This window comes from Tamandua tetradactyla, chromosome X (assembly GCF_023851605.1).
Source record: "Tamandua tetradactyla isolate mTamTet1 chromosome X, mTamTet1.pri, whole genome shotgun sequence".
In the NCBI taxonomy this organism is placed as follows: domain Eukaryota; kingdom Metazoa; phylum Chordata; class Mammalia; order Pilosa; family Myrmecophagidae; genus Tamandua; species Tamandua tetradactyla.
In genome coordinates, this window is record NC_135353.1 from 8,668,437 (window position 1) to 8,693,320 (window position 24,884).

Sequence of the window (24,884 nt, forward strand, 5' to 3'; positions counted from 1 at the left end):
CTGGGAACCACAGGTAGGGCCCTAGGGCTGGGCTTGAATGTGGGGATGAAGTGGTGGTCTAGGAGGTCAGAAAGGGACTATGAAACCTTAAAGCAAAGAGCCTGGTATGCTGTACTAAGAGACTTGGACTTCTTCGCTAGAAGAAGCAATGAGAAGGAACTGGCGAATGAAACATGGGAAAGAGACATGGTTGGATCTTCCTGTTAGACCAGCTTTTATGGTGGGTAGTTTGGAATAGAGGTGAGACTAGGGGGTAGGAGACCAGCTAGGTGGGGTAATCAGTGAGATGCTCAAAGTTGGGTCAAAGGCAGTAAGGGCAGAGAAAAGGTGATAGACTAGTGAGGTCCTTGGGAAGTGACCTTCACAAGACTTGATGAATGATGTTACAAAAAAGCAGAAGACCTACAGGAATTTAACAATATTAGAAACATATGCTCCCAAAGTACAACCAACAGCCCATCCCCAGTGTTTCCATATTTTGAGTGACCATCTTCCTCTGAAATCATCATGTCTGCCAAGTAACAAACAAAGGAAGAAGAGTCAGACAACCTGAATGGTCAGACTTCTCTAATTCGGAAACCACTAACTAGGAATCCACCACAATTTAGACTCCAACTGAATTGGAATTCCAACCCACATTCTTCTTCCGCATCTTTTTTAAGCCTTTGGTCACCAAGTAATGGGAATCCAATCTAAAAGCAGTGGCTTCTTTCAGTCAAGCTCTTGAGGTGGAGCAGGCAGCTGCTTGCTTACTTGGTGATATGTGAGGGGCAGCCCAATATAAGTTCCCCAATCCAGGAGCCACACAAGGCCTGGGATCCAATCATTAGCATGACATTCCTTTGGGAGAGGCTTTGGTCCCTCCATACTTCTCTTTCAGATGGCAATGATTCCTGAGATGGGCAGGACATTGAATCATTCTAAACCCAGTGGGATTTTGGTTGATCATAATACCTTTTGCTTTGGCAGAAAGGGTCAGAGTGGTATAAGGGAGCTACATAGGTGCTTGCAGAAGGAGATGACAAAAGGAAGATTGAGGGATATGGGAGAGAATACCAAGACCTTGCTAAGGGATAGCCCTTCGAGTACTCAAGAAACTAATATGCCTTCCACTTTTGGTTCCAACCAATCATATTTGTATATTCTTGCATTTCTAAGGAATTTCTGTGCTTTGCTTTTGTGATATACTACTGACTACTGAAGGCCTATCGTGATTGACAATCTTTATATGAACCTCATGTTACATAAGCTAATTCCAAATCTAAAATGTTATTAATGTGTAAGTACTATTACTACACGTGCATTATCTAAAGCTACTTTATAACTCCAACTTCTCATTAACTCAGACTGACCTCGTCTTTTGTCATTCCACATTACTGAGATTGAACTGTGTTTGCGGAGTGTCAATCAAGTGACAGAAGATCAAGAATCAGACTCTGACCTTGAATGATCTCCTATGTGGCTCAATCAGGTAAATATGAGTGGCTTGTGAATACTTGATTATAGAACTCAGAGCAGTGAAGTACAGAATGTGAAATAAAACAAAACTTTAAACATTACTTACTTCACTTGTTTGAAGAATCGTGAACTTTGGCAGTTTAGTCTTAGAACCAGCTGCACTGGGCTTTCCATCCAAGAGGGATCCAAATGACAGATTTCCAAAACTGTTCTCGAATTCAATTGAAGGCTTCAGTGTTGGAGAGATGTCCGGTGCCTGGTCCTGGCCATCCATAGGTCGTACATATGCAGTTGGCTTTTGCTGTCCCATGCTTGATTTGCAGTAAAGTCCAGGTTGGAAGTTCTGAATTGAAAGGCCACTGCTGGGAGCTAATAAAGATGAGGCAACTAGGGGAGACCCAGGCGCTTGCACTGTAAATTCGGATTCTCCTGGTGAATTGGATTGAAAGATTTCTTTGAAAGCATCCTCTCCACCGGATTTGAGGTTACTCTCTTCCTTTGCAGATGGATTTAACTCTTCAACGACTCCAGTTTGAGGCTGTTCTGCTGGGTAGACAAAGAAGTCTTCCAGTCTGGCTTGGGGCTGGTCCTGTGTGGAAGTTTGCATCTTGTTTGGCTGGCTATTGGTCTGGCTTGCTGGTACGGTGCTGGGGTTATGACCATCTCTTGGCCAGTCAGGCTTAGCTTTTCTGTTGCTGTGTATCAGAGTTGAATTCAGTATCACGACAGAAGGTGGAAGCATTGGCGCCGAGGGGTGGGTACCATCCTGGTGAGGTGGGATCATTCGGTTCTTTTGTTCTGGAAAATAGCTGGGTTCACTTTTGTTGATGGGAGTCTGGGGCACAGAATTCTTTGGGATCCCCACTAGATGATTCTGATTAGAATGGTTAGTTAACAAATCCTTCATTTCATCATAGTTTCCCAGCGTGTTCTGGACTCGGTTGGCAAGTGCATCACCTTTGTTTGTCTAAAATAACAAAAAGATGGGGGTGGGAGGAGAGACAATGAATAGGTTTGTGTTTCCTAATGTTAACGTTTCAAACAGATGACCTAAGTAGACTAGTATATAGGGTGTTTTGTTTTTTAAATTGCCATGTTGCCACATAATTTCATACTTTTCATGTGCTAGGTAAAGGAAAAAAATCAATAACACTATTGCAAGAGGTTTTTGGAATAGCCTGAACTGATTTACATCTGTATACTCTCTGGCTTGTCTTTCAACATGTTCACTGGGAGAAAATTTTAAATGATGTCATTTATGAATTTTATTAGCAAAATAACTTTTTTTATGTCACATGAGCTGAATTATTACAGTGTACATTGTGATTAAAAACTTCCACCCAACGATCATGGAACTTATAATGGAATATTTAACTTATCTATGTTCTTGACACATCAGCCCTTTGAACTACATTATACCATGGAAAAGATTTAGTCCACTGGATAAGGAAGTCAGTTAAATTGCGCTATCATCACTACATTAAGTTTAGAAAAGGCATGGGATTAAGTACCTAAGTGAGCTAATTTATGACTAAAGCAAATCTAATTCCTTTTCATCGAAAAAACAACATAAATTACCAGTGTCTACCTAGAGTTTGGAGGTAACTGTATTTACATATTGATGATTCATACTCATTTACTTTGAAATGGTGCAATCATTCATCAACAATGACTCAAGCTCTCTTGTGTCTTTTCAGCAACTTAGGAAAATGTTTGCAGGAACTTAAATGGGTGCTTAATAAAGACAAAGTCATATTTTCAAAGTGACGTAGGTATCATATGTAGGAGGTACAGAGGCAACCACATCATTCTGGGGATGATCAACATACCAGTTTCTCCATCCCCTGTAGGATAGACTAATCCTATTAAAATGACTGGGATTGCTTCTAAAAGAATTGAACTGATGCATGGGTTTTGTAATATAGTTTCTCATAGCTAAAAAAAAAATCTGGATGGCTGTATACTTGGAAATGCCATTGATGTAAGCTCAGTTTCTGACATTTGAAGGTCAAAGATGTTATCTATACCTATCAGAGATATTATCCAAAACAAAGTACTGAATTCAGAATGTCAAGGGACTTCCTCATACCTAGGCTGAAAGAAGGTTACCAGCACCCAAGGAACCTTCTGGACACTGGACAGAAAATTCACCCACTGTACGTGACCTTCACATCCTAGGAGCTGTAGGCACACTCCCTATATACAGGAGTGACCAGCTCCCCATTTGCACACTATCCTAGGAGATAGATACATAACATCTAAGGGTTCTTGCATGCCCCTAACATAGCCCGGTCTCCTGGTGAACACAGAGAGTGTACCTATCCAAGTCTGGTCTCTCTGCCTAAACTAGGTCATATGAGTCTATGCTATTCTCTGGTTATGAAGATGGGAGGCTGAGCATGGGCAGACAGATGGAGGTAAATGAAGTGCTGGAAATGGATGAACTCACCCAGGGAGAGAAAATGTAGAATGAGGAGATCAAGCTCTGGAGAGAACCCTGGGAATATCAATCTTTAAGAGCCTGGGAGAAGATGAGGAGCCAGAAAAAGATGCCAAGAAGGAACAATCAGACAGAAATTCAAACTGATATACTTGGCCTTGTTATTAGCATGATCTCCATATGCTGTTAAAGTATTAAACTCATGCCATGTGTTTAATCACAAGACACTACCAAAAAACTGAGGGCAGCAATGAGAGAAATATGAACATCAAAGTTTAAGGAAAAGTTACTAACTACATGCTAAGGGTGAGGGACTAGGAATTTTAGAAACCAAATAAATGTATGTCAACGTGGATGCACTTATTTTCAAGAACATCCTATATGACATCAAATGCAACCTTGGTGATGAAGCACTGATTAAGCAATTAACGGTCCATATGATCCTTGGCTGAATTATCACTCCATTTTCAGAAGTATTTTTGAAAGACTTATTTTAAAGATTTGGATATCATTTTCATTCCTTAAAAGTCCCTAGGTTTGTCACTTTTAGTGGCACAAATTACATTTTAGCTAAGACAAGAATAAATTTTCTGAATATAGTAGTCTCCTTCAAGTGAATTGCACAATGAACCTTACGGGTTAGCAGCCAAAGTCAATCTCTCTATTCAGTCCCTAAAATTAAAACAAGATTTCATTGTGCTGAGAGCTACCAGGAATTTGATGCAAGCTCTAATTACTTGCAGGATTGTTCTGGCCTGTTCAACAGTTTAACATACCCTGATACCCAGATATCTTCTAGGGTCTACCTCAGCAAGGGGAAACAAAATGATATTATTTCCCATTTCAAATGCCTTTCTTTCCTACAGAATCAGCACTTTGCCCCGAGGTAGCACAGGGACCATAGCCATACCTCAGTGCTGTGAGAACTGCTTCTCTCTGTCCAATGTAATTTTATCAAGGCCCAAGAATCTCAAGGTTCATTTGATTGGAAACAAGCTAGCTACATCCTTGTCCCTGTTTCAGAAGTGAATAAAAGGGACATATTTATCTCATCTGTACTGGAGAGAACCTTGGATAGGTTTTATGCTCCTTCATTTACATTTAATGCAATAATGATTTGGGTTTCTTTTACATGCTTAGATTTGTCCCCACCTCTAGGTTTTAAAATATGCTTTAAATGAGGAGAATTTCTAAACTGACCATTGTTTAAAACTGTGTCTACATGAATAAAATTAAGTGAAAAAGGAAGTTCTCTGAAGAATTCTAGAAACTCAATCTCTTATCATGTAGCTTATACTACAGTTAGGATAATTTTTCTTGCATGATATTGTGAACTCTTAAAAAGCAGAGACAAACTTTTACTCATCTCTATACTACCTGTGGTAGTTAGATTCAGTTGTCAACTTGGCTAGGTGAAAATGCCTAGATCTATCGCTGGGTACAGGAGCCAATGGTGTGTGAACCTCATCGGCTGCTGATTACATCTGGCTAGGAGGCGTGTCTGCTGCAATGAGTGACGTTTGACTTAATTGACTGGTGCTTAAATGAGAGATCGCAACATAGCACAGCCTAGCAGCTTGGCATTCCTCATCTCAGCACTTGCAGCTCAGCCCAGGCCCTTGGAGATGGAGAAAGAAATCACCCCAGGGAAAGTTGTTGGAACCCAGAGGCCTGGAGAGAAGGCCAGCACAGATCGTCCTGTGCCTTTCCACGTAAGAAAGAACCTCAGTTGAAAGTTAGCTGCCTTTCCTCTGAAGAACTAACGAAATAAATCCCCTTTTATTAAAAGCCAATCCGTCTCTGGTGTGTTGCATTCCAGCAGCTGGTAAACTAGAATAGATTTGGTACTGGAGAAGTGGGGTGCTGCTGCAGTTTGCAAGTGCAAGTCATGTTGGACCAGTATTTTGGATGGATAAGGGGAAGGTTTTGGAGGATCTGTGAAGAGAATAATGGAGAAGTCCTGGAGTGTTTGAAGAGACTGTTGGTGTAAACGAAACCACTGCCGATCTGGACAAAGGGGGACAAAAAAGGGACAAATTGGAGTTTGCAGAGTGAGGACCATGGAAGTTCAGGTCTGAAGCCAAGAAACCTCAGCCCAGGAGAGTGGACCCACCCATATACGTGGAGAGGGTAAATTTGCCCTTAGGGCAGAGAATGAGTCTCCCATCTCATTGCTGTGGAACAGTTGTGCCACCTCAGGCCTTTGAGAAGGTATAGCATGCTCCTTGGGGACTGGGGAGAACCTGGCTGCCACCACATGGAGGGGTTGAGCGTGTGCCCCAGAAATGGCAGAGAGCCCAGGTGTGGCCCTGATGCTTGGAGAGGGTGGAGCTGAGAAAAAGGTGGTCTCCTCAATTTTCCTTGAGGTTGATTCAGAAAGAGGCGGGCCACTGCATAGACCCTTGGAAAGGGTGAGACTGCCACTTTCCAAAACCAAAGGATAAATGACTTTCAGACTTTAAAATCCAGTGGAGGTTGCCCTGCAGGTTTTCAGAAGGGTCTTCTGACTCCTGTGTTCCTTCCAATTTCTCCCTATGGAAATGAAAAGCTGTATCCTGTGACTGTCCTCCTTTCATATTGGCAACAGATAACTTGTTTTGAGATTCATAGGTCCACAGCTAGAAGAGAATTTTTTGCACATTAACATTGTTTAAGGTGATGCGTGTAGTTTCCAAGCTGACAAGAGGTGGATATGTGGTAGTTAGATTCAGGTGTCAGCTTGGCCAGGTGAAAATGCCTAGCTCTATTGCTGTGGACATGAGCCAATGGCATGTGAACCTCATCCGTTGCTGATTACATCTGCAGTTGGCTAGGAGACATGCATGCTGCAATGAATGATGTTTGATTTCATTGGCTGGTGCCTAAATGAGAGCTCAAAGTAGCACAGCCCAAGCAGCTCAGCATACCTCATCTCAGCACTCACAGCTCAACCCAGGCCTTTGGAGATTCAGAAAGGAATCACCCCAGGGAAAGTTGTTGGAACCCAGAGGCCTGGAGAGAAGGCCCCCAGAGATCATCCTGTGCCTTCCCACGTAAGAAAGAACCTCAGTTGAAAGTTAGCTGCCTTTCCTCTAAAGAATTAATGAAACAAATCCCCTTTTATTAAAAGCCAATCTATCTCTGGTGTGTTGCATTCCAGCAGCTAGCAAACTAGAACACTACCCAAGACTTAGCACCATGTCTGATGCATATTAGGTACTTGATAAATGGTTTCTGAATTGAACAGAGCCAAATTATAATTCATACCCTCATATCAAAAAGCAAAAAGGATTTGCCAAGGCCTAGAGTAAAAGGTACATAAACAGTAAAGTGAAAGTTAAGCTAACTCAGTTAGTAAGACTGAATATTAAATTGAATTTTGGGTTTCCTGATGGCTAAGGCACAGAAGTAATTCTCTTTGGTCTGAAGGAAGCAGGCATAGCTTCATTCATTAAACAAGACAAACAGTTGCCTGATACTAAAATTTGATCAGTAATTCCTTCCATTTATTTGTTTATAAGGACTTTTGAACAATAAAATGAACATTTTTTTCAGCACCAATTTTACAGAAGATGCAAAGACATTCTTCAAGTGCCTTTTTCTTATGAAAACGTAAAAGCATTACATTCAAGTCTAACTCAGGAAGGCCTGTCTGCATGTGGATCTAGGGAGCAGGCTAGGCTCATCCAGTCCAGATACTATATAGCTTTCTTGCACACTAGTGACATATGGATGGAGCTGACATAAACTAGAAGAATGGAGGGCTGTCATCTCCCTTAGACTAGCTTCCTCATGGAGCAATTGTCTTGAGGGACTTGTGACAGCAACTGCATAGCAGACAGTTCAAGGATGAGTTCACTGGTGACACTTTCTGAGCTGCTGATTAAAGGAAGATCCATATGTTTTGCATGACAGACGTGCTGTTGCTACTAGCAGGAATTATCATGATCTCATGGTCACTCTTAAAATAAATACCGGTAAATTCAAAATGCTCAGGAGGCAGGATAGGCTCAGAGACACACAGACACTTAGCGTGAAGAAGTCCACCATTCAGCAACCTCCAAATAATTAACAGTTGAGCCCAGGTTGCCAAAGAAGAATGGTAACTGTCAACCAGTTTTTAGATCTCTTAAGATGTAGCTATGAGATCCACCAGATGGAAAACCCAGTGGGGCCTGAAATATATTTATACACACCTACCAAAAATGCTCTCCTTATGTACCATAGCAACTTCTCAGTCACACTAAATGTTCTTTTTTGCCCTGCAGAGTTCGTAATCCTATTAAGAAGTAAGGTATTCTTGACAGTCTTGATTGAACATTATAAACATGGCAAAAATGAAATTTAGCCATTTCAATCAGTTACAGGTGTCCTTCAATCTGGCCAAGTCTTAACTTCTTGGTTCTAGATAATTGGTTGATTCCTTAAAGGTAACCTCTGGAGTGATTATTTCCTAAGTAATTGCAATTTCTCCATCAACAAGGAAATGCATTTTCCAAGTATTTTCAGGCATAAATTACATGTCTGGTCTGTGGCTCATGACTAACAGCACTCCTTCATTTAAACTTCTTGCCTCTCATTACTTCAGGAAATGCAAACTTCCCACTGTTTGCTTCTAATGCTTTCTGAAAACCAGTAGGATAATTCCAGTGCAAGACTAATCTGACAGGAGGCTATTGTACCATCATCTTTCTTTTTAATAAAAGGAGCAAAGTAATTTACTTTTTGAAGTTCATTTTTTTCTCATTTTATTGTGGATAAAGTACGTGATTTGGTTATTTATATTTTCCCCCTAATTCTAATATTTTCACAGTTAATCTCTCTAGGCTGTAAGTTGCTGTTTCTTTCTTTAGGCCAATTATAATAATGGTAATACCTTGAATTTGTATAGCACTTTATAGCTTTCAAAGCAAGGTCTCCCGGGTTGTTTCATTTGATTCTTACAATAACCAAGCCAGTCAGTAAAGCAGCTCTGGCCTCAATGTGGCTTCTACCCACTCTGACCCAAATGACTTCTCAGGTAAGCCACTTAACCTCTCTTGTCTCGGTTTCCTCATTCTTGTTGAGCAGTGAAGGGTTATAAAATGTTTATCATTATTAGGTATTATTCTTCACTTCAGAGGGGAGATTATGGGTCCTGAGAAATGAAGTTTCTTCCCCCAAATTACACAACAGGTAAGATTACCAGGTCTTCTGACTTTATGTCAGAGGATAAACAACTTCAAGTTGTAGACACAGGGCTGGGTTGAAGGTTGAAATTTGTCACTTACTAGGATATGAAACCAGTAAGCCACCTCACTTCTCTGGGACTCCAATTCCTCCTGGGAAACCAGGGCAAGATGCTTACCTCATAAAGTTGTTGTAAGAACTAAATGAACACATATATGAAGCTCTAGCACAGTGCTGGGCACAAAGCTGGCACTTGGCCAGTTCTTCACCCCACCCAAACTTTCCACACTCTAGACATGCTAAATGGCTTTATATTTCCCAAGTACTTTCAAAGACATCTTTGTCAAGAGCATAACCCAAACTCAGATTGAAAAGTTATAAGTTACACAAAAGCAGCTTTCCTACCACTGACCAAATGTGGGGATGGTCATCAGTCTTTCCATTCCAAGAATAGTAGAGGAGAAACAAAGAAGGGAAAGAAATTTTGGCCAGGAACATGGAAAGACAATGACATGAGAAGCTAATGGATTCTGGTGCTTCTGGCAAGTTGGTGAACAACTGACATTGTTGGACAAGTGATTGGGCTCTGTTTCTGGCTTTCAGCTGGAAAGAAGTTTACAGCAAGCCCACTCCACCACCAGGAAGTTTGATTTTTAATCTGATAAGCATCCCCATGCTAACCTAGAGAAAAGTGGTAGCATATCTCCATTTCTATCGGTGGCCCAAGAGCCGGCACTAGAACTTCCTGGTTTTTGGAATGTCCAGACACTCCAAGAGTGCCCACACTAGTCATGGAGGTGCACATCAGTTCTTGTATCATGAAATAGGGGAGGGGCAAGGCATACTCTCTAGGGATCTCCCAGGGAACCCTGAACATGGACACAGCAGAAAAGGACAACACATCGTCAAAGCAAGAGTGATGGAAAAAGAATTACTGGGTCACTCTTAGCACTCTTCCTTTCTTTCATAGTCTTGACACAAGAACAAAAGCCCACCCCTGTCAAGAAGCAAAAAGACTTATGACAAGGTACTAATCACACAACAGGCCTGCCCCTGCACTACACTAAATGTTCCCATCTGTGTCTCTACCTGATATACCCCTGTAGTACCAAGACAGATGGCTTTTTGAACCCTCTGAAAATGTTGATAATACAGTTTTCCAACAGCCTGCTCTAAACTACACTGCTAACATCTAAAGATAACTATGTGTCTCTATTACAGGCCTTGTTAACGAGAGATGATGGTTGCCTTAAAGATACAAGACTGTTAACGCATTATGAATTAAAGTTATAAAGGGAAAATAAATTAAGGACTTGGCACTTCATATTAGTTTTGAAGAAGGGGTGGATCTTGCATTCTAAGAATAATCTCTTTGACTAAAGCTCATTCTTCTAACCCATCCAAAAAAAAAATGTTAAACTAATCTGATTGTTCCTCCAAAAAGGTCTTTCACTAACATCCTTTCACATCTCTTCCCATTTTCTGCCAAGAAAAAAATGGTGGCTACAACTGCTCATCTTACCCCCAATGTTCTTTCCATTCTCTTACTTTGTTCACATACTAAAGCTACGTTCTCATCTCCCTTTCCTTTTCACATGATTTTGGTTTTGCATTTTCTCATCTCATCTGGGATCTTGCTCCACTTATTATCATCTCTCATGTAACTTTACCCTCTCCTTCTCCACTGACATTGGTTCTTTCCCATCAACATTTAAAGACATTCAATTTATCTCACTTTTAAAAAAAAGCCTTCTGTCACATAGTTTCTCTCTTTACTTTCTAACTTATCTTCCTTCCTTCTTCCTCCCATCCAAAAAAAGCTCTCTGCAGGATCAAATCCTATATACTCTGCCTCTCTTTCCTTACTTTACCATTTCCCATTTTCACTCCAACCTATGGCAGTCTGGTTTCCCACCATCACCACCATCAACAACAAACAAAATGATGCTCTCTGAGGTCACCAATTACCTCCAACTGCCAAATTCCGTACCCATTTTAGAGTCCTTTCCTTTCCTGACCTTTCTGACACCCTTAACTAGCAAATCCCTCCTCCAGAAGCACTTTGTTTCCTTGGATTCTGTTAAATTATTCTCTCCTAGTTATCTCCCTACCTTTCAGGTCACTCCTTTTTAGTTTCCGTTCCTGGCCTCTTTTACCACCTCTTTTACTCCTTAAATGTTGCTATTCCTCAGGATTTTCTCCTTGCCCCTTGTACCAGTTTGAAAGGATGTATGTACCCTAGAAAAAACATATTTTAATCATAATCCCATTTTGTAAAGGCAGCCGTTTCTTCTAATTTCTATTCAGCACTCTATGTCGGAAATTTTAATTAGATTATCTCCATGGAGATGTGACTCACTCAAGAGTGGGTGTTAAACTGGATTAGGTGGAGACATGCCTCCACCCATTCTAGGTGGGTCTTGATACTGGAATCTTATAAAAGAGGAAACATTTTGGAGAAAGTGGGAGATTCAGAGAGAGTAGAGAAGGATGACAGAATGCTGCAGAACCACGAAGGAGAGTCTACCAGCCAGTGACTTTTGGAGATGAAGAAAGAAAACACCTCCTGGGGAGCTGGAGAGGAAGCTAGCAGATGATGCCATGTGCCCTTCCAGCCAAGAGAAAAGCCCTGACCATGTTCGCCATGTGCCTTTCCACTTGAGAGAGAAACCCTGAACTTCATCAGCTTTCTTGAATCAAGGTATCTTTCCCTGGATGCCTTAGATTGGACATTTCTATGGATGTGCTTTAATTGGGACATTTCCACAGCCTAAAAACTGTTAACTTGCAACTTATTAAATTTCCCTTTTTAAAAGCCATTGAGTTTCTGGTATATTGCATTCTGACAGCTAGCAAACGAGAACACCCCTCTTCTAACTCTGCTATATGGCTCAGTGATCTTATTCAGTCTCTCAGCTTTCAGGGTAACCTAGGCTGTTATAATACCTAAATCCCTCCTTTGATGGCTCTCCTGAGCTCCTGATCCATATATCCAATGTGTACTGGACAGCTCTCCCTTGACATCCTACTGGTATCTCCAATCCAATATGCTCAAATCTAAATGAACTATTTTCTCTCTATAACCACCAATCCTGTTCTCCTCCTGAACAACCTATTCATGATACTTTCATCTTCACAAGTCAAAAACTTGGAAGGCATCCCTATCCCACCCTCTCCATGTCCAATCAAATGCCCAGTCCCATCACTTCAACTCCCACTTGCCACATATAATCTTTCTAGAATGCATATGTGTCCTGACTATGGCCTGACTGATAAACTTGTAATGACTTCTCTTCACGTACAGAATCGGGTCCAAACTCCTTGGCCTGAGGTACAATTTTTGCAGATTTGCTTCTCCCTATCTCTTTATCAGTTACCATGCACTTATATACCCTCCCTCCCTTGCTCCTAATGATCTTTGCCACTGCCACAGGATTCCTTGCAGGCAGGGAATATGGCTTATTCCCCTTTGTAAGAAAAAAGGCTAAGGCAGTGACTAGCATATGGCAGGCATTCAGTAAAGGCTTCTTAAACTAATCACATATTTAAATACACACATTTGAAAGTAGTATGTAAATTAAATCAATTGAGATGGAAAAAAATGCCTTTATAAGGATTCTGCTCTTTTGACTGATTGAAAACCACTAATTAAGTTGTGAAACAAAGTACAACCTTTGGACAGACTTACCAAACTTGGAAAGTTACCCAAGAGCCTCAGTCACGAATTGTTTACTTGCCCTGAACAAGGCTATAAGACTCAGGTCTCACCAGTTGCCTAGTCAAACCGTTTACATGTCTATTCCAAAGTCATATTGGGACCTCTGCTTTCTTCATTAAGAGCCTTCCTTTTCCTGAAGTCATTAACTTGAATATTTCCTCTATTGGTTTATTTCTTAAATCATTTTTTCTTTCATTATAGAAAATTACAGTGCTACTTAATTTCAATCAAAACCAGCAATCTGCCAGCAATTCAATAAGATTCAGATTCTTCCATCAGGAATCTCTTCCCAATCACCTGTCAACACCCACTCCAAATAGAAAACTTTAGAGGCTGTCATTGTATAACAGGGAAGTAAAAATGAAGTCAGTACCTGGTGACCTATCAGTACAATTGTTACTGAAACTACACACTAGCCTCAGGACAATCAGACTGGCCATGCCACCCTAGCTGGTTGAAGCAACCTTCTAATGGTCATTAGCCACCAGCAAAATTATATGCTTTTTCTTTTCTCCTAGTGATTGTTCAAAGAGTTTTCAAACCACTGAACAGCTGCTAACAACCTAAAATGGGCAAGGAAAGCAGCAGCCTTCCCAATGGATACCACTGATTGGGAACCGCATCCACTGACATTCTGATGGAATCTTGAGGGGCTACCTTGTCATAGGAAGTGTTGGGGAGTAAAGAAGATGGAGATTGTCTGAACACTTCTCCAGAAACTTGCAACTCCCTGCAATATAGGGTATGCATATATTTCTGCTGAGAAGCATATTCTTCCGGAAATGATTTAGGTGCTTTAAAGATAGATTAAATGCTAATTAGAGAGTTCAAAAATGTAACAAGCAACCATTTTCCATAAAGATAAATGACAGACATGTTTTGCTACCTTGTAGGGCTCCCCAAAAAGATCAAAGCCTGAAGAAAAGAGATCTTCTTCTTGCTGGACTTCTTGATTCCTTCGCTCCCATTCCCTTTTTTTAAGGGCACTGCGGTCTTGTTCATAGTGACTGACATGAAAAGGAAAAGACAAAAGAAGAAGGTTAATTAGCCATCTAAATCATTTAGATCCCTTGTTATTGTTAAGGAAAAAAAACATGGAGGCCACACTACTCATGTTGACTCTGCATAGAAAATCTTTTCTCCCACTGGGTTTAAGATCCTAAGGAAGAAAACAGACTTGCTTGTCAGAAATTCCATTCAAGAACATTAAGTACGGAAGAATCCTCTCCCCTAGTCCTTGCTTGAGTATTACAGGCAGTTACACACTCGCCAAAAGTCAGACCAATCACAGAAAGGTACAGAATTGAAGCTGCATGGTTTTGTCATTGCTTAGGGTTCAGAATTCACAGATGTCACAAAGTCCTTTAGGACATTTTTTAAGTATGGAGTGGAAGAAAACAGGGAATTCCATCCGGAGCACCGAGCCAGAATTAGCCTGCTTGAACTGAAATCACAGGAGAATTTAAGGACTTGTTCTTTTTTTGTTTTTTTTTTAACAAAACCCCCCATAACCAAATAAAACAAATCACTTAATCACCCACATTCCTTTTCATTTTCCTTGTTGTTGTTTTGGTCTTCTCATGGTTTGAATCAAACCTGCCTTTGGGGGAAATTCTTCACAAAGAAAGGGGTCTGGCTTAAACACCAAAAGATTAATAATGAAAGGAGGCATCAAAGCTTTGAATGGCCTGAACGCACATATGTTTTAGAAAGGTTACAGAACTCTGGGACCTTTATCACTGTGCAGGATTTCCTGTTGGAGGATCAGGAGAAAAGCTTCTAGACATCTTTTGAGATAAATTCTGGACCCTTGAATTTTATAGTACTGAACCCTTCCTTACCAAGGAAATAATTATTTTCTGCATCATATAAAGGATGCAAATGAAACCACAGCCCATAAGCCTTACAATAGTGTGTTTTTTTTTGTTTGTTGTGAGTTTTCCCCCCTGTTTTTGACATTAATCATACCCAAAGCGAGAACATATACCAGGAAAATTTTAATTACATAAATGTATGTAAAATTCCTAGCAGTGCTGTGTAAATGTTGGTTTCCTTCCTTACATTAATACTACCATGTTAAGACTTAATTAGATAATTGGCATGCAAATGAACATAAGAGCTAAAGGAATTATGAGCAATACATACTGATAGAAAAGTAGAGTCGACAGGTTTTGAAAGCATCCCATGTCTTAATGCTTATCACTGGTAGCCTAGTTTGTTCATGTGTATCATAACTTTAATTTACAAAAAAAAATTACAAAAATTTCATGCCCAGAGCATGAAATATCTGTGCAGCTTAAGAAGATATTGATATACATGGAGTGTATGATGCCATTCCACTTAATCAATCACCTTTTTCCATAGGAATCTTTGAACTGCCAGATTCAAAGTGACTTTGCGAGCCTTAACTTCTGGATAAATAGCACTTAATCTCACAATTTTACCACAGCAGCAAGTTATAGGATGCTTAAATGCACGTAACACTTTCATAATGCAAACGATCTCAGATACTTAAGAGCTCACTGGGCCACCCACCAGCCCTGCCCAGCAAATGCTCCACTGGCTGGGCAGGAGAAAACAAAGAAAATCCCCAGAAGCCTACCTAGAGCCCAGGTCCCACATCTGGGCTCCACCTGGACAGTAAAGTGGCCAACTCCAGATATTGGAAGGTAGCCTATCATTTGTAGGTTCAGATGCCATCCACAGCTATGGCTTTGTCTAACATCACGTTCATTCCATTCACAAAAGGGTGAGATCAGAACCCCAGACCGCTGTTCCACATCACAATGCCTTAGTGTCAGGGGCCAATGTGGGCTTGACCAGGTGCAGTAACATCTTCCGCCCATTAAGTGGAGAGTGCAAGAATATGCCTCATCACCACATAAGGGGCTGAGTCTACTCCACGCCCACTTATTTATTCGAAACCTAAGAAAGATGGGGTGTCAGCGGTGGGGGTGGGGTAACAAGTTAAAGCAGTACCTTGTGGTGGGGGTGGGGGGTTTGAGGGCCTGATGCAAAAGAGAAGACGGATACATAACTCCTGAGCCTTCCATAGCACATGATTCTCCACGTAGAAACAAGAACCAAAGTCTCAGGATTCCATGCAATGTGAGCAAGATGCCTGTTCATTCCACACACCTGACACCTCTGGATGATAGGCTTATAGACCATACTTCATTCTCGCATCAAGCAAACTGAAGTACTTTGGTCTCTGCTTTGCAAACTACCTTCTTTCTCCTCTGAGAGAAAGATATAATTAAAACCCCAAAGGTGGGGGGTGGGGAAGAAGAAGAAAAGGAAACGGGCTTTAGCTGGCCTGACAACACTTCAAGGGGCCAGCAGTAAGGGCACTTTCAGTGCATTAGACCCCAGTTGGATTTTTTCAAGAGGCTCTTGGCTACATTTTGCCTCAGTTCATTAGCTACCAAATTCCAGATGAAAATCTGCATAACAGACTGTGCGTACTGGTGTGATCTGTTGCAGGCAAAACTGCCCGCTGCCTTTCATCGACATGTACAACAAAGAACAGTTGATTCTCATAGCTCTGGTGAGAATAAATTTAATCTCCGTAGAGTTCCACTGCTCCTGAAGGGCAGACAAATATCTCCAACTTCGCCCTTTTTTGTATGCTGTATGGTGGGGGTCACATTGCATTATTTTTCCATGTGAGTATCCCGTTATTGCAGCACCATTTGTTGACATTTTGTTTGTTTGTTTTTTCTGTAGTGAATGGACCGGGAATTGAACCCGGGTCTCCGGCATGGCAGGCGAAAATTCTACCACTGTACTATCCTTGCACCCCCTCCAACTTGGTCCTTTTGCACTCAGTATAGTGTTGTACTGAAAGTGTCACACAGAAAAATGAGCTACATGGTGCTGAAGCTTCCACAGTGTATAACGTCACTGATTTCTGACTGAAACCAAAATTACTAATTTGAAGCACCAGCTAATTAAAACCACAGCTATGTATTTAGCCTCTTGTTATAGATACTGCAGTTTATAATTATGCAGACCTCTTTATCTACTCAATTAAAGTTCTTATGATTTAGGCGGGTTGTGTTTGAACCCATGAGCCCTGCAGAGACCGCAGGGAAGCACATTTCTGTCCCTTGACGATTTAATGTGTCTTTACACTCCCAGACTTGTTTTCCAAAGTAAAAAAAGACTATGGTACCACAAAGAAACATTCAAGGCAGAAATGAGAATTAATCATCATATTAATCATCACTCTAATTGCAGGAAGCCAGATTGGAACAATTCAAGTTTCTTCAGACTCATGAGGACAAAATGAATTGGTCCCATCAGCAGGAAAAGCCACCTTCAAATTAGGAAGTTGATGCAGAAAGCTCAACCCAAAGACTCACCACTCTTAGCAAGCTCACATATTTCCCATACAAATGAGGGGAGATGTCCCAAGCCAAGGGAGTAGCAAAAGAAGGCTCAAACTTGTGTTTTTTAAAATCATACTCAGACTTCCTTCCTCAAGTTCAAGTAATTTCTTCTTCTTATCTTCTTCTCTTAGACCCTCTCCTACCCTTGTTGTCAGCTAACTGTCAGTCTCATTATTAGAAGCCACAGGGGCATTCATGGGATCATAAAACCCAGGGAACATGTAGATTCACTGAGATGGAGAAAGCTTTGTTACTTCGTTGTCTTAGCTGCCAGTGGTAGTGCTCTCAGGCTTGCAATGGCTGACCAATCTTCTAGAACAAAGACTTGTTAGGACAGGAAGAGACTTTAGCGATCATCTAGATCTGGCTTATTTCACAGGTGAAGAAATTGAGCTCACAAAGTTATAGAATTCATCATCACCAGTTTGGGGCAGACTGGGAGGCAGGAAGCTAGGTTTTCTCATTCTCAAACTCTCTCTTTCTCATACCCCAAGGTTTGTCTCTTCTGTCTCCCATATTTCCATCACTCTCAGGAGTGAAGTCTCAATTGTGCTCTGTGGGCAACTTTTCTTTGGATTGTGATTTATTAGCAATTGCCAGTAGGGAATAACTTAAGGGATTTAATTTGGATTCAAGTATAGAAACCCATTAATTTGGCCTCTCACCTTTCATCCTTCCTTTCTTGAGAGAGTACCCGCGTGTCCTCTTACATGTGTTCTCAATAAATTTTCTATCTGCTAACTCTATGCTGTGCTGTGCCCTTGAATCCTTTTTTGTGGCATGGCCAAGAACCTGGAAACCTAAATCTGGCAACATATCTTGGCCAGCCAGCCAAGAGACGCTTATCTCCATCCGTCTGGACTGGTATGTCATGGCTATTGACTGGGAAACTTGGCTGCATGCTTTCGTGTTTCTCTTCTCACCTGGCTCTCTCTGCCTATTCCTGCCCCCCACTCTCTCTCCAGGAATCTGGGGCTTCTAATCCAGCTGTCCCAGAACATAAATTTAGTTCCTCCTGAGCCACTAGCTCTAGGAGCCTCATCTCCATGCCACGTAGTTCCAAGAAGGCTCAAGGTGGCAGGTGACATCACCCTCTGGGACCTGACTGGGAGCTTCTCTCCATGCCGAGCAGAGTTCAGTGGGAGCCAAATCAAGTCCCCATATCTCTCTCTCTCTCTCTCTCTCTCTCTCTCTCTCTGGCTTTCAATGCCTTCCAAAACATTCCATCTATTGCAACAGAATTATGGGTTAAGAATTCTTATACCAAGCAAGATGTTGACTTTACCATTCTAGGCAGTGACCTCTGATTTAGGCTACAATATGTCCATACCTAGACCTCCCTGACTGCCTGAAAAGTAAAAAGCCACATTCTTAAAGAAGCCCGATTTCCTTATTGCATTTTCCTTCCTTCTAGCCCAATCCTGGCAACACCTGGGGAGATTCCCTCCCTAGAGTTTCTTTGTTTGGGAAAAATCCTTTCCAATCTCTTAAGCAGTAAGTTAAGAGCACAAATGTCCAGGAAGATGAGAGGGTTGGCTCAGCAGCTTTGGGATTGTACCAAGCCATCCATTTCCTGAGTCTTTCAGGACCCCAGGGATGCCTGGAGATAAGGAGCCTAATCCCATGGCACCAAGGGATCAGCGCTCAGAACATCAGGCCAGTGACCTGGGAAGCCAGGCACCGGTACAGAAAACTGTCCTTTTATCCCTCTTCCTTAGAAATGGGTAATGCTTCCAGCATTTTGGCTGATAGCTCATTGGGCTGCTTGCTTCGAAATTGGAATAATCTTTCTACCACAAAGCTAGAGGGCTGTTACAATACTGCCTGGCCACAGTATCACCTAGTGGGCAGCCAGCACTAGCCCATGAATGGAAGTCAGTTATAACCCTATTATACAATTAAATCTCTGTATAGTAGGGGGAAAAGTGGCAAGAGACTCCTTGTATAAAGCTTTTATGGCCTTATATCAGGACAAACCCATGAAGGGCTCTTGCAGATTGTTATGCTTAAGAAAACGATCAAAATCTTTTCCTTCATAACTCTTCTTTGCAGAAGGAGGCAAATATTTCAAATAGCCCTCTTTTAAATAGCCCCCTTCTCAGAATCCTTGTTTAGTCTTTATTAAAACCCATTGTAGGGTTTTGATGGCTCAGTAGGCAGAGTTCTCACCTGCCATGCTGGAAACCCAGGTTTGATTCCCCGTGCCTGCCCATGTGAAAAAATAAAAAAATAAAAAATAATTGCACCTGAATAGAAAGGACATAGTCAATCTGTTGAAAGATGGGGGAAGTAGTCAGAAATTCCTTAGGCTACATCTCTATCAAGACAAGGATTAAAAAAATAGATCTGCCATTCAGTGGTAAAATGCTTGCCTTCCATGCTCCCAGACCATACCACCTCCCACCAAAAGAAAAAGACTTGTCACTTGTGTTATGCCCAAGTCTCAATTTCCATTAAAAAAGAAGATACTTGTTTGTTAAAAGGCATGAGAAAATGTACCACCAAGCTGGTTAATCGTAATAAACTAAGGGAAGTCACTCAAGAGAAAGAGGAAAACCCAGCTCTGTTCCAGGAGAAGCTAGCTGAAACCTTAGAAAGTTGCTAATGTAAGACTGGATTCCTGGGAAGGTCAAATCTTGCTGTGCGCCCATTTCATTTGCCAGCCTGTCTCTGACATTCAGAGAAAGCTGCAAAAGCTCTCCATGGGCCCACAAAATCCCACTAATGACTTATTAGAAACTTCCTATTTTGTCTTTAACAATCAAAACAAAGCTGAGGAGGAGAAAAAGGCAAAGAGGTAAGGAGAAAACCAGAGAACAGGCTCAGTTTATTGCAGTCACTGTTAAAAGTGCCCTGTCCCGTTGAGGTCATGCAAATCATGGTTTCAAGACTCAAGGGTCTTGCTTCAACTGTGGTCAGAGGGCCATCGGGAAAGAGTGCAAGAAACCTAGAGACAATCCTCACTCGTAGGACACACTGGGGCCTTGCCCCCAGGTACCACCAATGTAGGCTTTGGCCCAGGGACTGCACCATCTGTTGAAGGCAGGGCAAGATGACCCTTTGAGCCCTGCAGGTGGCAAGTGAAGAAGACTAAAGGTGTCCGAGGCCACACATGGCTCTGCTGATTTCACATATGATCAACCTAGAGGACCCCCAGGTGAAACTCAACATGGCAGGTAAAATCATCAATTTCTTAATTAACACTAGAGCCACTTTGTTCTAAATTGCCACTCTGGGCTTACCTACACTAGACTTGCCTATTTGGGAGTTGCCAGTAAAGCCAAAACCTGGGCCTTCACTTTCTCCTTTGTAAGTTCAAAGACATTCTGGTGTTCTATCAATTTCTCATTGGATCTCTATGGAGATTTTTTTTCATTCCCTGGGGACCATCTTAACACTAGTAAACCCGGCTAATGTTTACCCCCTTGTTTGTCCCAAGGGACATACTAAATCCAAGGCTTCTTGGTATCTCAAAGGAGATCCTTATACAGATAAACCTCTCTGTATGGAATAAAGGTATCCCAAGACAAGCCTACCGAGTAACCCTGATTGCATTCAAATTTTCAATCCTAAATCTTTAAAGACACATTTTGTATCCCTTTTCCTCCTAACTCTCAATACTTATTTGCTGTTAAATGGCAGGAACTTAAAAAAAAAATTCCCATCCTACTCTTTTAGATAGTGCTGCCCAAAAAAGTTGCAAAATCATCCCCATAATTTTAAAATGCATCAGTAGCAGACCTTGCTGACCTCCAACTGCCTCAGAGCATGGTCTTGCAAAGTGTTGATTCTGTAAATTAACATATTTCTAATATAAAAGCAAATTTTCTTTGTTCTTAGTAATTTACTGACTACAGGCCCTGAATAGATGTAGACAGCTGTGGAGAGTCTAAGAAAGAAGTTTTTAGTCACTGCTAACTAAAAAAAGTTGTAAGAAGCTTATGAAAAGTTCCACCTATCATATTCAATGTTAATCAAAATTTAATAAGCTTGTTTATAATATTTTTAAAAAAGAACCTTAGCGTAAAACCGTGTATGCATACAAAACTAGAATTTAGTTTTCTCTGTTAAAATAATGCAAATTGTTAGTCTACTCATAATGAAAAGTTATATAAAAAGTTTTTCTTAGCCATCTGTGTACTCTGTCTAAAGAGTAAAAAATTTATATCATATCGAAATAATATCCTTGTTAATATTTATGTTAACTTTATCATCCTATATTTCAGAACACAAGCCTTGTCACTCTTAAAAGGAAAATTGTTACACTTTGTAACAGCAAGGTGCAAAAATAGTTCAACATATTACTTGAAAAATGTTTAAAATTATTACAGAAATTAAAATAAATGTTTTATCTTTTATTAGCTAAATTTGTATAGGTAAAATGTTATTCATATATTTAGAAATTGTCTAAAATTATTAAAAACTTAAGAATGTTCTATCCTCATACTAATCTTTATAATATTAATATTACAACTCATGTGAACAATCAAATTTGCTTGTTAGATACACTCCTTTACTCTCAAACTTCTCTAAAAAGTACAGGTGGTCAGATAAAAGTCAAAATTTCATCTTCAACAAAAAGGACTTTAAAGAAGTAACAAGGAAGGCAGGCCACGTTGGCTCAGCAGATAGAGTTCTCCCGTGCCATGCCGGAGACCCAGGTTCGATTCCTGTGGCCTGCCCATGCCAAATTAAAAAAAAAAAAAAAGAAGTAACAAGGCAAGTATAAAAATTATGTTCTGTTCGGTAATTAACATAACCCTAGTAAACGTGTAAAATAAAATAGGGACAAAACTTCTGCCGTAGCTTCCCAAATATTTTTATTTCTAAAAGTAGCTTCATTAACCAAAAAACAAAGAAAAGTACAGGATAGTCAATCAAACTAAAGTGAAGCCAAAGCCTGGCTCCCAGGGACTTTAGCTCAGAAAGCAAAACTAATTGCCCTACCTGAGTTCTAGAACTAGGAAAAGGGAAAAAGCTATCCCTTCCTAATCCTGCCTGCTCAGGCAGCAGTGTGATAAGGGTGAAGCTTTCTCCCAATTAAACACCACAATCTTTTCAATGCCGTGCTCCTACCAGCAAAAAATAGCAGGAATTCATTGCCTGGCCATCAAAGAAATGACACCGACTTCTCTTGAAGGAGAAACTGCACCAACATGGCAGTCCAAGCTGCTGCCCAATCAATCGAGCCCCTTCTAAGCCCCATTCCTGCATCCCTTAATTTAGCACATAAGCCCTCTTAGTCCCCAGTTGAGCAAGAATGAGCTAGCTGCCCAGCTTAACTTCACTCTTAGACCTGAAAAACGGTCATTTCCTTCCCTCTTCCCCAGCCTCTCTTGGCTAATGCGTCTCCTGGGCACAACCACTTCTGTCCTCTTGCTATTGCTTGGCCTTTGAATTTTTAAACTTCTCAAAAGTTGATTTCCTCCAAACTAGAAGCCTTTCATGCCATTCACACCATTTAAACTGCCTCTCTGGACTCCTCCCCTGTCAATTTAAATGAGATAGCCAGAAAGTTCTACGCCCCATCAGGCAGGGCCTACACCCGCTGACAAGCAGAAATCAGCTACAGTACAGAGACCCTCGTCCCTCAACATCCCTTAAGATTAAGGGACAAGAACTCGCCGAGGGGGACGTTGAGGCAGACTAGAACAGGGACCTGAAAGCGGAGAGAAGCCCTTGAACAAGGATAGTTAATGAAGGTCAAGAAGGCCGCTGTCCCCACAGACACCCTGCCAGGCACTACCCACTTGAAGGAAACACCTGGCAGCAGCCAACCCATCTGGAGCCAAACGACCCCCACCTGAGTGAGTCATCCATACAGAAAAGAGTGAAACCCAACCAGCCTACCCAAATGCACCATCCACCACCGGGCACCAGCCTAGAGACAGGGGAGGGTAAGAGAAAAAGCCCCTAACAAGGAAGAGGGAGGGGAATTAAGTAAAGCTAGTCTATAAAAGCAAGTGGCTCCACATTGCCTATTGCCTCTCACCTTTCATCTTTCCTTTCTTGTGAGAGTGCCCGTATGTCTTCTTACATGTGTATTCAATAAGCTTTCTATTTACTTACTCTAAAATAAAACAAAACAAAACAAAACAAAACAAAAACGCTAACTTCCTCATCCTAAAATGCACAGACCATAAAAGGATTGTAAAAATTAACTGCATCTGTGGGGAGAGGCTAGGGGAGGGGGAAGAAAATCCAGTTTAAATCCATTAAACTGGTTTGTATATTTTATGAAGTTTAATGGCCGTTGTTTACTCTATCCGATAGTGGTTATTTTACAGAGCTACTCAGGGAAACATTAAAAAAAAAAAAAAACACTGATATTGTGAAATGACAGGTGCAAATGCCACTAATGTATACAATACAGGCTTTACTAAATTAATGATGTACACAAAGTTAAATAATTCAGTCTTCCTTGTTTACTAGTCCAACTGGCACTAAAGCACCTCTATTTTGTCTAATATCTTTGTAAAAGCATTAAAAATACATATTTAATTCACCCAAGGGACAAACAAAACTATAACTCACTTCTTGGGTTTCTCCTGAATGAATTTCTCCCTTCTATAAAATGTGTAGACATTTATGCTCGCTACATGTTCTGGCGTTTCAAGTCCTGTTTGCTTTTTCAATATGGAATAAGAGCTAATCCATCCTCAAAAAATGATTTTCCATGATCACTGGAACTTCCTGAGTCATATTTAGATGTCAGAAGTGAGTGAAAACTCTGCATACAATCGCTTTCTACAGCCAATGGATTCTCCTCACGAATGCTCGCTTTCATTAAAAATGATTACAAATATGAAAATATCAACATGAAAAGTACCAAATATCATCAAAATAATTTAAAAAATCAAAGTAATCAAAATGCACAGGCATTTATTCTAGACATCTGTGAGCTGTCGATCTGTTTCATGTCTTCAGGGCTTAGGGAAATGGACTAGTGCTTATTCTCATGTTTCCCTTAAATCGGTAGCCTTGAAAAATATGTATATACCAATTCTTCTAGAAGTCTTAGTGGAAAAAAGGCTGAGCATTTCCCTGGAGTGGCACAGCAGGGATATCTCATCCCCTCCCCTTCTGAAAATGGAGCCACAGATTCAGCCCCTCCAAAAAATCTCATCAAATCATCCTCCTGTGGTGTCAGGTGGACACCCCAAACAGGACCCCCACCCCATTTAAGTCTCAACTCTCCTTGTCTTCTGGTCCTTTCTCCCTCTTTCTTTCATTATCACAGCCTTATTGAGATTTATTTCAAATATCATATAATTATCATTTTTAAAGTATACAGTTCACTATATCCTGTATATTCACATATCTTATTCCAGAAACTTTTCATCACCCCCAAAAGAAACCTTGTACCCAGCTCTCCTCAGATCCTGGCAACCACTAATCTATCTTCTGCCTTCATGGATTGGTCTTTTTCTGGACATAACAAATAAATGGAATCATACAATGTGTGACCTTTCATGACTGGCTTCTTTCACTTAGCATAATAGCCTCTAGGTAATTTATTCATGTGTATCAGAGCTTCATTCCATTTTTTCAGCTGAATAATATTTCATTGCATGGCTGTTCCTGGTTCTCTGTTACACCATGCTCATTAGTGGGGTTCAATCTTGTGAGTTTATAACGATTTAATTTGGGTTCTCTATGTCTCCCATTAGACTTTCCACTCCTTAAGGAAAAGTTCTATGGTTCCTAAGTCATTTACAGCATCCTACAG

General features: G+C 40.8%; 1 protein-coding gene across 4 annotated transcripts in view; it reads right to left on the minus strand.

Annotated features, from left to right (window-relative positions):
- AFF2 (ALF transcription elongation factor 2) overlaps positions 1-24,884 on the minus strand; it is a 506,169-nt gene that overhangs the window by 338,037 nt on the left and 143,248 nt on the right. For all 4 annotated transcript variants that reach the window (XM_077144839.1, XM_077144837.1, XM_077144840.1 and 1 more), the window contains exons 2-3: positions 13,651-13,771; positions 1,565-2,425 (exon numbers count right to left, since the gene is read on the minus strand). In XM_077144839.1, coding sequence (XP_077000954.1) covers positions 1,565-2,425; positions 13,651-13,771 — 982 coding nt within the window. The remainder of the gene's footprint in view (positions 1-1,564; positions 2,426-13,650; positions 13,772-24,884) is intronic.